The sequence below is a fragment of the Loxodonta africana genome, chromosome X (assembly GCF_030014295.1).
Source record: "Loxodonta africana isolate mLoxAfr1 chromosome X, mLoxAfr1.hap2, whole genome shotgun sequence".
NCBI lineage: Eukaryota > Metazoa > Chordata > Mammalia > Proboscidea > Elephantidae > Loxodonta > Loxodonta africana.
In genome coordinates, this window is record NC_087369.1 from 175,348,422 (window position 1) to 175,361,732 (window position 13,311).

The following is a 13,311-nucleotide window of genomic DNA, read 5'->3' on the forward strand; positions in this document are numbered from 1 at the left end:
AGGTTTGTAGATTTCATTACGTTAAGGTAGTTTAGCTGGCTAAATTATTCCTCAAAAGTCACTAAGTACAGCACTAACAAAATCCAAGTCTGAGAAAAAAAATTACCTGTTCTATAGAGGGTGTACTGCTTAAAACCAACTTCCACTGATCAGAGTCTTCAGACCAAAGAGAAGAAGTTGGGGGTCAGGCAGAAAGTGCGCATGCCTCTTAATTTTACTACATTCACATTATATTTGCTAACAAATATATTAGCAATAGATCCAGCTGGAGTCTTGAAGTTAAAAATTCCTTTTTCTGGGCCAGGACGCAGTATAATAAAATGAAGGAGTACTTAACTGAGTCAAGGAAAATTAAACAGAGATTTAAAAAACCTGGTGATGCTCATTCTAGTACACAGTATAGCGAGTGGCCTGTTTGAATTTGCCTGTCACTGAATAACAAACCAACCCAAGTATTAGTGACTTGAAAAAGCAACAATTTCTCCCAATTCTGGGAGTCACGACTGCGGAGAGAGCTAAGCTGGCCAGTTCCTGCGCTCTGCCTGGTCGTGGCTGGAGTCCCTCAGGCTCCCACGTGCAGCTGGTGGCTCTTTGGTTATTTTAACGATTTTTAGCAGTGCGATTTACTCTAGAACACAAAATTAAGTTGCTTCTGAGTTTTCTAAGTCGATAAAATACTTGTCCTTTGAATCGTTACTTTTGTCAGAATCTTCTCTGAAAATTAAGGAGTATGTCTACAGAAAGAAGCACAGAGAAAATCGATTTCGTTTATATCTTTATTGTATTTTTCATAAGGAAGAACAATGTAACCTTCCGTACTCGTGCTTTCTACCTTTTGGGACTGATACAGATTCTCTAAGGCCAAAACCTAAAATTAAATCATCTTGACTCTTAAAAGTTAAATAACAGCGCAAGGGAGGAAAAGTCACCGTTGCTACCAAAGGGCTGAAAGCTCCATACGCATGACTTTGAAACTGCTGCTACTCAGATAACGATTCAGGCTTTGTCTGGTGGTTAACAGAAAGGGAGTCTTGTGCTCAACAAACAAGGTAACGACCAACAAGGTGCAGTAATTTAAAGTAGAATGTTTACACCACCGTAAGGTGGCTTCACCTAGCGAATATTAGAACTGCGTCATGTTACTATTCTAGCTCTTTCTTCAAAGGGTCATCAGAAGAACAGGGATCGAAGAGTCTTTCGGACAATCGCCATCTCTTGCCACTGCTGTTACACGAAAGGACAGATGACATCTTTAACATTTTGATAAGTGTTATGCATATCTCAGCAAATAAAACATTTCAATGCTTACATTAATTCTTACTGTGCAAATTTAAATATACACTACTTACAGATTCCACTAAAATTTTGTTCTGCAGCGAAGCCATGTCTTTTCTAAGTTCGCTCTGTGCTTGAGTAAGAATGTCTTCATGATTCTTCTCCATGTCCTCGACGTTCTAAAACCAAAAAGTCTGGTTCGGTCATCTCAGCTTCTAAACTTGCATGATTAAATTGCAAATGTATGAACTTTTTAATTTTCAAAAGATGCTTCCTGTTTTATTCCAAATAAAAATATTCCAAGCAATACAGAAAGGCCAAAATACCCACTAGCACAATAGAAAAGATGTCAGACTGAGTCAAATATTGTTACGGGAGGTTCAACACTAGTATACTTTGCTTGAAACAATGGGCTAATGAACTGTTAAGGTCAAGACGGAGCAAAGAGAAAGACTGAGGTTCCCTATCAATAAATACGGTAACTGTGAAACTCTCTAAGAAGCTTTCTAAAGCCACTTAGTATGACTGACAGTCAACGTAACGTGATCTCATTGGAGGAAAAAAGCGATCTGTAACGGGAGCTTTTCAAGTTACGAAAAATATAAATTATGTTTTCAATCTTTACTCCTCACCCAACAAATGGTGATCTCGTGCCTACTGTGTAAGAAGTACTGTCACCGTGTTAAGCGCTGTGCAGCAACTATAAAACGAATGATACACCATCTCATCCTCACTCCAGGGAGAAGGAGAAACACATCAGCAAAAATACCACCAACATTTGATAACAAATAGGTGTGGAAACAAAACTTGCTGTATCTACACAGTGGAAAACGAGATTAGTTCCCAGTTACTCAGCAAAAGACTAAGATTTCCACAGGGGAAGGAAGAGGAGTTAAGTGTCATCGGAGGAGGGCATAGTCAACCTCATGGAAGCACATGGTGCATTAGGTCAGTTAAACCAATTCAGCTGGAGGGGTGGGAGGAGAGAAAGGATGCAGGAAATGACCTTCCAAAAGGGCGTCATGTTATTTGGGGACTTGAACACCTAAGATTTTAGAACAGGAAGCTACTGAGAGTTTTCCAGGAGAGAAGGGAAATGTTTCAGCAAGGTAACACTGCAGGCCTCTCTCTGAGGGACGGACTAGAGAAGAGAGAAATCCGATGGAAGAGTTTTAACAGCACACAAAGGACGGATGAGGTCCTGAACTGGGGCAGCAGAAGTGGGGATTCAAAGAAAGAAAGAAAGGAAAGAACCATTGCAGAGGTAAAAATATCTGGATGGGAAAGATCAGGAAGTGGAGGGGCCAAAGACAACACTAAACTGCCTGCCCTGAGTGGTTAACACTTAGAAGAAACCATTTGTAAAATTTATCAGACTTTGACACAGATGAATAAATTGTTCTCAGGGGGCATGAGAGCAAGGCAACAAGCTCTCTACTCTGAAAGGCTTTAAAAAAACAAAAAACTCATGTAACACACACACGTATATGTGTATATGTGTGTGTATATATATTTATAGACATTAAAAGAATGTTGATATTAAATCTATTTAATGGGTTTTCTTAAACTATCCCAACTAGCTTTCAAGAGTGACACTTTAACATGTTTTTGAGCATGGTTACGCAAAATAACCTCCCATCAAAGAAAGAAGGCGTCTATATAGAGGTCCCACTGATGCCTGCCCAAGCGTGTGCCTGCACGAACAACAAGTCAGTGTCACCGACCACGTTTTGCTAATGTAATGAGAAATCTAGTACATATTTCTCAATTCAGAAACTTTTGATCCTCCGCTGGCTTTTTCATCCTGTTTTATATGTCTGGGCCATCTCTGAACGACCCCACAAAACCATTAATGAATCCTAAAAGCCAAAACCATTTGGTGCTACGTAAAATCAGGAACAAGTCAAAACGGAAAGCGCTTAAGAATTTTAAATGCGTAAAAAATGTTTTCTCAACCCACCTGGAGCAAAGGCAAAGGAAGAACACCAAGGTCACACGACAACCAAGAACCCAAGAGACAGAAAGGGCCACATGAACCAGAGACCTACATTAACCTGAGACCAGAAGAACTAGTTGGTGCCCGGCCACAATCGATGTCTGCCCTGTCAGGGAGCACAACAGACAACTCCTGAGGGAGCAGGAGACCAATGGGATACAGACCCCAAATTCTCATGAAAAGACCATACCTAATGGTATGACTGCGACTAGAGGAATCCCAGAGACAATGCTCCCCAGAACTTCTGATGGCACAGGACAGGAACCATCCCCGAAGACAAATCATCAGGCATGAAAAGGACTGGTCAGTGGGGAGGAAAGAGATGCTGATGAAGAGTGAGCTAATTAAATCAGGTGGACACTGGAGAGTGTGTTGGCAACTCTTGACTGGAGGGGGGATGGGAAGATAGAGAGAGAGGGAAGATGGCAAAATTGGCACGAAACGAGAGACTGAAAGGGCTGACTCAATAGGGGGAGAGCAAGTGGGAGAAGGGAGTAAGATGTATGTAAACCTACATGTGACAGACTGATGGGACTGTAAATGTTCACTTGAAGCTTAATAAAAATTAATCAAAAAAAATGTTTTCTCCCATAAATTCCAAAGGAAAAAAGCATCTTCTCCTTCCACACACACATTATGTTTTATAAGAATGTATTGTGTTACCAAGGACAACAGACCTTCACGAATTGCTCATAAAGAGTTTTGACAGCTTTCAGTGTCTGGTTCTGAAGAATTCTAGTTTGTTGTAAAATCCTTTGTTGCTGTTGAATCATAACCTACAAATATACATATATATATATACAAACAAAGAAGTCGTGATAAAAATATAGATAAAATTGAGCAATGAATAATTCTACACTAAGTTTAAAAACATTAAAATCACTGCTTCTAACATTTGGAATTCTGTTTCCCCAACCCACTCTGAGGAAATTAGTTCATGCCTTCTCTTCAGTCCTCAAAGGCAGCAACATCTCCTCCACAGTCTTTACATTTAACTGGTGACCGTACTTATTTCACTAAACAGAAGCCATCCAAAGAGGACTGCCAGTCTCCTATCACCGCGCCTACCACCCACCTATACCCATCAGCACTCATATACTCTACCGTCTCCCCGTTTTTATGGAGGAACAATCCTGGCTTGCCAAAACCGACTTCTTCTCCTGCCCACTAGATCGATCCCATCCACTCTCAAGAATATTGCTCAGCAATTGTCCTCCCACCACCCCCCTCCAAACTTTCACTTTTCTCCCTCTAGATCATGACCATCAGCATACAAACATCTTGCTATTTTCTCCAGTCAAAACCCACGTGTATTCCTTTTCTCCCCAGCTACCACCCCATTGCTTCCTGTGCCGTTCTCTCTTATACTCACTGGCCTTTTCCACCCACCGTGCCACCAAACCCTCGTTCCTTAATGACACCAACGCCCCGCACGCTGCCAAATCCACCTTACTTGGCCTGTCAGCAGCATACGACAGAGCTGATCCCGCTCCTGAATCCAGGCCCACATAGCCAGTGGCCTACTCAACATGCCTCCTTGGGTGATTCCCGTGCACCTCAATTTTAACTTTTCCAAACCTGAGCTGACTGACAAAGCCCCCCGCCACACACACACACCAAGTTTTTTTTTTTTTTGATGTGAACAATAGCTTCGCTGTGGAGGTAAAAGGTGTGTGATAAATTCACAAACAATTCAAGAGTGAAAGAGAAGGCTAGTTAATGTAGCTATACAGTATATGGGTGGGACTGACTTCCATCCCCCACAGGGATGGGCAGGTAGCCCAGGTCTGGCCATCAACAGTGCACCATGCCCTGGCCCACCGTGACTGGTTCAGGGATGGGCAAATGATCCAAGGCAGATCAGTGAGAATTCTCCCGAGGGCCTTTCTGACAGAGCTATTGAGTAAGACTGTCTCAGCCCACTGGGGTTGCTACACTGTTCGTAATCTAGGATCCCAAGAGGCTATCTCGCATACCACACTGAGAGAGCCTGCTAAGGGGTGGAGACAGAGCCCAGGTGACACTGCATGAGCCACCTTTGCCCACCCCATCCAGCTGTGCCTGCAGCTAAACTCCCCCTGCAATTCTTTCTGTAAATCAATACATTCCTGTTTGGTACTTTAGCAAATTTCTGTCACTTGGAACTGCAAGAATCCCAACCAATACAGGATGGTATTTCCTTATGGAGTCCCCTGGGATCTCAGCTAACGTGCTTGGCTGCAAACCAAAAGCTTGGAGGTTCCAGTCCACCCAGAGGTGCCTCGGAAGAAAGGCCTGGTGATCTACATCCCCAAAAATCAGACACTGAAAACCCTGTGGAGCACAGTTCTACTCTGACACACATGGGCTCGACACGAGTCGGGCTCAGCTTGATGGCAACTCTTTTCCTTTTTTTTTTTTTTATCTGCTTCCACTTCCCTGCTTTATAGTTATCGGGGCAAAACACGCAGCCAGCAGTGACTAGTGGAACTGAGCTCCGTTCTGTGGATCTACTACAAGCCTAGGCTCTCCATTCATTCCTACTTGCGACTGAGCTACCATAGATTACGTATGAAGCCAAGCGTGATACCGACAGTTAGTTTTACTTCTCGTTCCTCAGCTTTCTTCATATCTATATCCCACTGCTGAAACAAAGCCAGAAACTGCTGAGAGTATTCATGAGTAAGCTTCTGCCTGTAAAACACAACAAGGAGCACTGTCATATTTCATGCCAATGTGAAAAAAATAAACACGTTCAAAGCAAAGTTGACATAACTTATACTACAAAAGAAGAAGGGAACAGCAGCAGCTTAAATCTTCTGACAGGAAACCGAGATGGAAAATCAGTGATTTATGGATTCCAAACATTTTTTTTTAACAGGATAAGTGAGAAGCTATTTCGTACACTTTAGCTCTTCAAAACGAAGAGAGTTTTAGAGTACATGTAATTTTTCCAGAAACATTAATTTTGTCTCCAAGCAGTTTAATTTTCACTCTCTTTTACTGAGTAACATATAAGTTCTGGTATGATAAATAGACCCAATTATGGAAGATTTCCAAACATGAATATTTCACTTAGCTTTTTCTCCCCACTTTGGCATAAGAAGCTGTACAAAAGAATGTATAACCCAATTCAGCTAAACCATACAAATTATTTATAAGATTGTCCTTTTACCACATTGTTGAACACAGCGAACACTCACAAGACTAAGAGTGTATGGCATTTACCTTTTATTCAGTTTGCATATTTCTAGAATGAATACAAGTTCCTTTTATAGTAAGAACTCTAAATTGTCCTTCGAAAGGGAGGGGAGATAATATTTATCGACTTCTAGGAAATACGCCCAATTCTATGAAAGAATGAGGTTATAAGCCTAAAGAACTTATTTGCTTTGAGAACAATCGAGTCAGGTACATTTTCACTAGAGACTCCAATAAGCAGAGGATAACTGTATATTTCTTAAGTCATCTGCATCCATAAATACCAAGGAATGATACAAGTGTCGCAGCTCTAAAAAACCAACAGCCTTACCATTGCTCTTTTTGGGTTTTCCAAACATGCTCAATTTTCTCGTTACTACTTTTGACAGAAGCATTGGTATTCATTTCAAATCTTCTTCTCTTTGCAATAAGGGTTTTTTGAATGTCAGCTATGTTGAAAATAAATATTCATTTATATTTAATGTTAAAACTTTTTAATTTCCACATGTTCAAATCAATACGGGTAATTTTGAGTCAGCGATATTAGAAAGACATTGATAATTTTAAAAACAGGCATCATTTAAATAAAAAAAAAGGTTGTTCCTCTCCTCCCGCCCCATTTTTTTCTGTTAACACTTTTAGTTACTGTTTTCAAATTCTAATATTTCTAATATAAGATCATTTTTTTAATTTAGGGGTGGTAAACCCCAAAACCCCAGTGCTGTCAAGTCGATTTCGACTCATAGCAACGCCATAGGGTTCCCAAGGCTGTAAATCTTTACGGAAGCAGACTGCCACATCTTTTCTCCTGCAGGGGCCGCTGCTGGGTTTCAACCACCAACCTTCCTGTTAGCAGTGGAACGCTTTAAGCATTGTGCCACCAGGGCTCCTAGAGATGGTAAAAAGGAGCTAAAAATTAAAACATTTTCTATTATCCAGAATGTGTGTAAAGGGTCACAAGGACAGACTTAGCTTCCTAATGAGTAAAAAGGTATAAAGGATTTATTTTTCTAAATTGATACAATATCCCCCAATTCAAAGGACACATTTAAATGGAATACTGTTAGAAGTCATTATATAACCAAAAGCTGAACCCACTGCCATCCAGTTGATTCCGACTGATAGCAACCGGCATGGACTGAACTGTGTCCCCAAAAAACATGCGTCAACTTGGTAGGATCCGCCATCTGGTGATCTGATGCAATTATCCTATCTTCCCCCATTTTGCCTGTCGTAAATCCTGATCTCTATGTGCTCCAGAGGCAGGATTAGCGTGGGATGTGTCTTGAGTCACCACCTTTACTCAAGCCACGCCCTCGCTTGAGTCACACCTTTTATCTTACAAGAGGTAACAGGAGAGACGGGGACCTGCCTACCACCAAGGAAGAAGAGCCGGGAGTGGAGCTCGTCCTTTAAACCTGGGGTCCCTGCACTGAGAACCTCCTAGACCCAGGGGAAGACTGATGCCAAGACACTTCGTACATCTCCCAGGAACACTGGGCCACAGATGTTGAAGGGAGACAAGGACCTTCCTTCCCCCAGGACAACAGAGAGAGAAAGTCTTTCCCTACAGCTACTGCCCTGAATTTGGACTTCTAGCCTCCAAAACTGTGGGAGAATAAATTTCTGTTTGTTAAAGCCATTCCCTTGTGGTATTTCTGTTATAGCTGCACTAGATGGCTAAGACAGCAACCCTGTAGGACAGAGTAGAACTGCCCCAAGTAGAACTACTCCAAGGCTGTAAATCTTTACGGAAGCAGACTGCCACATATTTCTCCCAGGGAGCAGCCGGTGGGTTCGAAGCGCCGACCTTTCGGTTAGCAGCCACGTGCTTAACCACCGCACCACCAGGCCCTTCCCGTATATAAAACACACAAAATTATTCTATTAAAAAGTTCCCCAAGCAGGATAAACAAATAAAAGAATATGATTTTAAAGAATCGAGTCAGTGATGCTTTTAAATGTATTTTCTCTGAAAGAAACAGAGGCCATAGAGAGAAAAATTCTACTTTAGGTAATTAAAGTCATTCAAGAACTCTTTTTAAGTACTTCTGTGGAGCTCTTTATATGACATTTTTACCTGTAAGTGTTTCACTTCATACAATGTTTTAATACTTCAAACAAAGCTTTGCTGAGCATATGATTTTTGTCCCCCGCTCCTCTGTCATCATTGGAAACCCTGGTGGCGTAGTGGTTAAGAGCTACGGCTGCTAACCGGAAGGCCGGCAGTTGGAATCCACCGGGCAATCCTTGGAAGCCCGATGGGGGAGTTCTACTCTGTCCTTTAGGGTCGCTATAGGTCGGAATCGACTCTATGGCAGCGGGGTTGGGTGTTTTTTTGTTTTCACCTCTATCATTGGCAGTTATTTTTCAGTAACCATGAAGGTGCTGCGCTGTCATATAAAATATTAGAGCACTATTTCATACGTGAAGCATCCATCTATATAGAGTCCACTGAATCACATTTCCTATTCTCCAAGTTACGTGATTTAAAACAATTTTGTTTAACTGCCAGTATCTCTTAAGAAAAAACTTACCTTTAAATCTTTCCAACATATCCTGTACTTCGGCCCTGTGAGGAAATTACATGAACAATTTGTAAGGAAGGGCACAAAAAATGGCATGCTCGTTTGGGAAGAAATGTCTCACACCAACTGTTTCACATGCGATACTTGCTACATGAATCAAAGTCGACTTTTCTTAAAGTACCCCACCCGATGGGCAAATGTTGCTTGAACACATTACCCCAGTTCTTCCTCAACTGATCCTGCAGATGGTCTTTTTCTTCCATCCTTATCAGTTACTGGACTCTTTCCTTCATTGAAATGAAAAACAGTTTTAAATTAAGTATGTTCTACGAGTTAATTTTCAATGGCGGCATATATACATTTTGGAGGCTTTTGGGCTTTTGGCCAACAAAAGGTTTTAAAGTAAATAAAAAAGAAAAAGAGTAAAGTGTGCCCTATGCGCCACACTTGCCAAGATGTTAGTTAGGGACACTGTACCTTCCTCCTTCCCGTCCAGCTCAGAACCACTCAGATCTTTTTTATCTTCCGTGCCAGAGGCTTCTCTATCCTGATCCTTCACCACGCGTCTCCCAGGTCTCCCCGTTCCCTTTCTTCCAGTGGGTGCCATAATTAGATTCTGTTTGCTGACTTAAAAAACAGATCCCTTAAACTTCCCGAGTTCAAACACTCCATTTAAACAAATGGGTAGCTTTGCACATCAGAGGTCTCTCACAAGGGTCGCCTCGGTTAAATAACAAGGTTTGCAGTCTCCTCATTTCTATTATTGGACCAGGAGGTGACAAAGGTGACAATAACAGGGTCAACCCTGAGTCCACACTGGGACGTGTGGGTTTCGGTCCTGCCTCTGCCAGATTCTAGCAGGCTAAATGGGGCAGATCCCTGTCACAGAGGGACAACGTGACAGCTGGGGGGCCACCCGCAGAGCAGGCCGGACAGAAGTCTGAAGCAACGGACACATAAAATAAAGACTTGCTGCCACTTGGCTTTGGAGAGCGAACGTCCACACAGGCCACCATGACATCTCCAGGGGACAAACGTAGGGCCCTTGGTCACCTGTCATGGTCCCTGAGGGGACAAAGCTTCCCCGTCATCCCCCCTTACCTGTCCTCCCTCCTCAACCCTCGCCTGTCCTCCTTCCCCTTCCCCTGCACCAGTTTTCCTTCCTCTTCCCCCCTCTTCCTTCCTCCCTCCCTCCCTTACTCCTCTCACAAGTCCTCCCTCCTCACTCCCCCTCCACTGTCCTCCCTCCCCCTCCCCTCAATTTTCTTCCCTCTCCTCCACCTGTCCTCCCTCCACTCCTGGCCTCCCTCCCTTACCCCCTCACCAGTTTGCCCTCCTCTCTCCCCCTCCCCTGTTCTCTCCCCCCACTCCTGTCATCCACTCCTGTCCCCCATCCCTCATTCTTCCTCCCTCCCCCTCCCCTCGCCTGTCCTCCCTCCCCATCCCCTCACCTGTCCTCCCTCTCCTCCACCTGTCCTCCCTCTCCTCCACCTGTCCTCCCTCCCTTACCCCCTCACCAGTTTGCCCTCCTCTCTCCCCCTCCCCTCTCCTCCCTCCCCCACACCTGTCCTCCCTCCTCCCCTCACCTGTCATCCACTCCTGTCCCCCATCCCTCATCCTCCCTCCCTTCCCACTCACCCATCCTCCCTTCTCCCCCCTCCCCTATCCTGCCTCCCCACCCCCTCACCTGTCCTCCTCCCCTCTCACCCGCCCTCCCTCCCCTGCCCTACCTCCCCTCTCAACTGTCCTCCCCCCTCCCTCCTCTCCCATCATCCGGCCCCTCCCCTCTCAGGCGTCCTCCCTCCCAGACCTTCCATGCCCCACTGACTCCTATCACCCTAGGCCCTCAGAGAGGCCCACCCCACCACCCCCTCCTTCCGCCTTCCACTCAGTGGCCGGATCAGGCCCCGGCGAACAGTCACCTCACCGGGCACAGGTGACTTGGGGGGGTGTCTCGCACTGAACACACGCCCCTCGTCAACCTGATGAACCCGATGGCCACCGCAGACCCGCCGGGATCCCAGCCGCCCCACACTGCCCGCCCCTCACCTGAGGTAAAGGCTGTAGCGGCAACACTCCCAGAGCGAGGCAGCTGGCCACCGGGAAGCTCCTCTGAGGCACTTCCGGAGGGGGCGGAGCAAGCCAGCCTTGCTTGAGCGGGCGCAGCGCTGATTGGCCAGCACAGCGCGCATGCGTGAGGTGGGGGGGGGCTCGGCGGAGCCCCGCCCCCTGGCGGAAACAGACCTGCAGGCTGGTGCCAAGTTCTTAATAGTTAACATGTTGCTTTCCAATTTCTTCCTTTAACTTGTAAGTTGCAAATCACAAACATAGGGGAGTTAATGAAACATAACTCCTTTTCCCCCGCCCCGCCCCTCGCAACCACTAATAAACTTTGGTCTGTGTACCTTTGCCTTTTCTTGTCCTTTTATAGAAGCGAGGTCATACAATATTTGTCCTTCCGTGATTGGTTTATTTTGCCAGGGTTTGCCTAGACACAGGCATAATGGGTCTAAGGACATTCAATGCCTTTCACCCCTGCAGAGACCTGATTTCAACAGCATAGACCCTCATTAGCACAGTACAACAGGGTATATAACTTAAGTCTAAGTTCAACTATATCAGCTCTATGGTGGAGTTTCAGGTCCTTGACATTTGACACTGGATCCATTAAGCAGGGTCCTCAAGCCTGGTAACTCCACCCTCTCCACCTACCACCTGTGACAGGGGTCTAAGAAGAAGTGCTGTCTCTCAGTCCTTAAAGCCAACAGCATTGGGTGCCCAAAATACAAACACTTATGCGGGGGAAGTCAGTGTCTTTGGTGTTCTTCATTCTCCTTTGCTCCTAGTGAGTTGGGACCAATTGATGCATCTTAGATGGCCACTCACAAGCCTTTAAGGCCCCAGATGCCACTCACCAAAGTGGGATGCAGACCATTTTCTTAATAAATTTTGTTATGCCAATTGACCTACATCTCCCAGATACTATGGTCCCCAGGCCCCAGCCTCAACTTCTCTGTCCATTGAAGTGCTTGGATGTGTCCAGGAAACCTCTTAGCTTTTGCTTTGGTCCAATGGCAACGTGATCCTACAAATACCAGTAACTTTCTATTAGACCTTAAACTAGCCCAAGCCAGATTTGGCTCAGCTTGCATGCCCAGAAGGACCTGCTGTGACTGCTAAATGACCTCATCAGAGGATGCAGCATCAGGAGGAAAGAATCAAAAGGAAAATCATCACCTGGGCCCTATCCCAAAGTGCCAGTTCTGACAAGAACTAAGTTACCTCCTGTTTCCTGGCCACCTTCTAGAATTTTCCCTCCCCAGTTCGCCTGCCTGGTGCTATCTTGCCGCCCAAATTACAAATAAGCCCTGCTTCCCTGTAACTTGGTGAGCCATATCTGAGGAACTTCCTCTCTGCTCCGTGCCCTGCACGTGGCAATGAAGTTCTTTCTTAAAGATGTAATCTCGTCGTAGTTTTGATTTACATTTCTCTAATGGCTAATGATCACGAGCATTTCCTCATGTATCTGTTAGCTACCTGAATGTCTTCGTTAGTGAAGTGTCTGTCCATATCCCCTTTGCCCATTTTTCAATTGGTTTATTTGTTTTTTCATTGTTGAATTTTTGCAGGATCATGTAGATTTTAGAGATTAGACCCTGATCCGATTTGTTGTAGCCAAATTTTTTTTTCCCACTCTGTAGATAGTCTCTTTACTCCTTTGGCGAAGTCTTTTGACGAGCATAAGTGTTTGTTTATTAAGAAAATGGTTTGCATGCCACTTTGGTGAGTGGTGTCTGGGGTCTTAAAACTAGCAAGTGGCCATCTAAGATGGATCAGTTGGGCTCAACCCACCTGGAGGAAAGGAGAATGAAAAACACCAAGGACATGTGGAAAACGTGAGCCCAACAGAAAGAAAGGGCTACATAAACCACAGATTTCATCAGCTTGAGACCGGAAGAACTAGATGGTGCCCGGCTACCACCCATGACTGCCCTGACAGGGAACGTAACAGAGAATCCCTGGTGGAACAGGAGAAAAGTGAGGTGCAGACCTCCAATTCTAGTAAAAAGACCAGACTTAATGGTCTCAGTGAGACTGGAGGGACCCCAGGGGTCATGGACCCTGGACTCTCTGTTAGCCTAAAACTAAAACCATTCTCGAAGCCAACACTTCAGACAAACTTTAGACTGGACTACAAGACATAAAATTCTACTGGTGAGGAATGTGCTTCTTAGCTCAAGTGGACACATGAGCCTTCATCTGAGCAATTGATGGTCTGATCCACAGTCAGACCCTGGCCTCATTCTGACTGATGATATTCATCGTCTCTTT

The 13,311-nt window shown here is 44.6% G+C and overlaps 1 protein-coding gene across 1 annotated transcript; it reads right to left on the minus strand.

Moving 5' to 3' along the window:
• Positions 1-605: 605 nt before the first annotated feature.
• Positions 606-11,171, minus strand: LOC100668989 (synaptonemal complex protein 3-like). The gene is made up of 9 exons (XM_064278498.1): positions 11,029-11,171; positions 9,457-9,602; positions 9,197-9,266; positions 8,989-9,023; positions 6,783-6,900; positions 5,845-5,944; positions 3,949-4,047; positions 1,350-1,454; positions 606-1,224 (listed from the first exon to the last, which is right to left on the minus strand). The coding sequence occupies exons 1-9, from the start codon at positions 11,169-11,171 to the stop codon at positions 1,171-1,173; spliced, it is 870 nt and encodes a 289-aa protein (XP_064134568.1). The 3' UTR covers positions 606-1,170.
• Between the last annotated feature and the right edge of the window lie 2,140 nt (positions 11,172-13,311).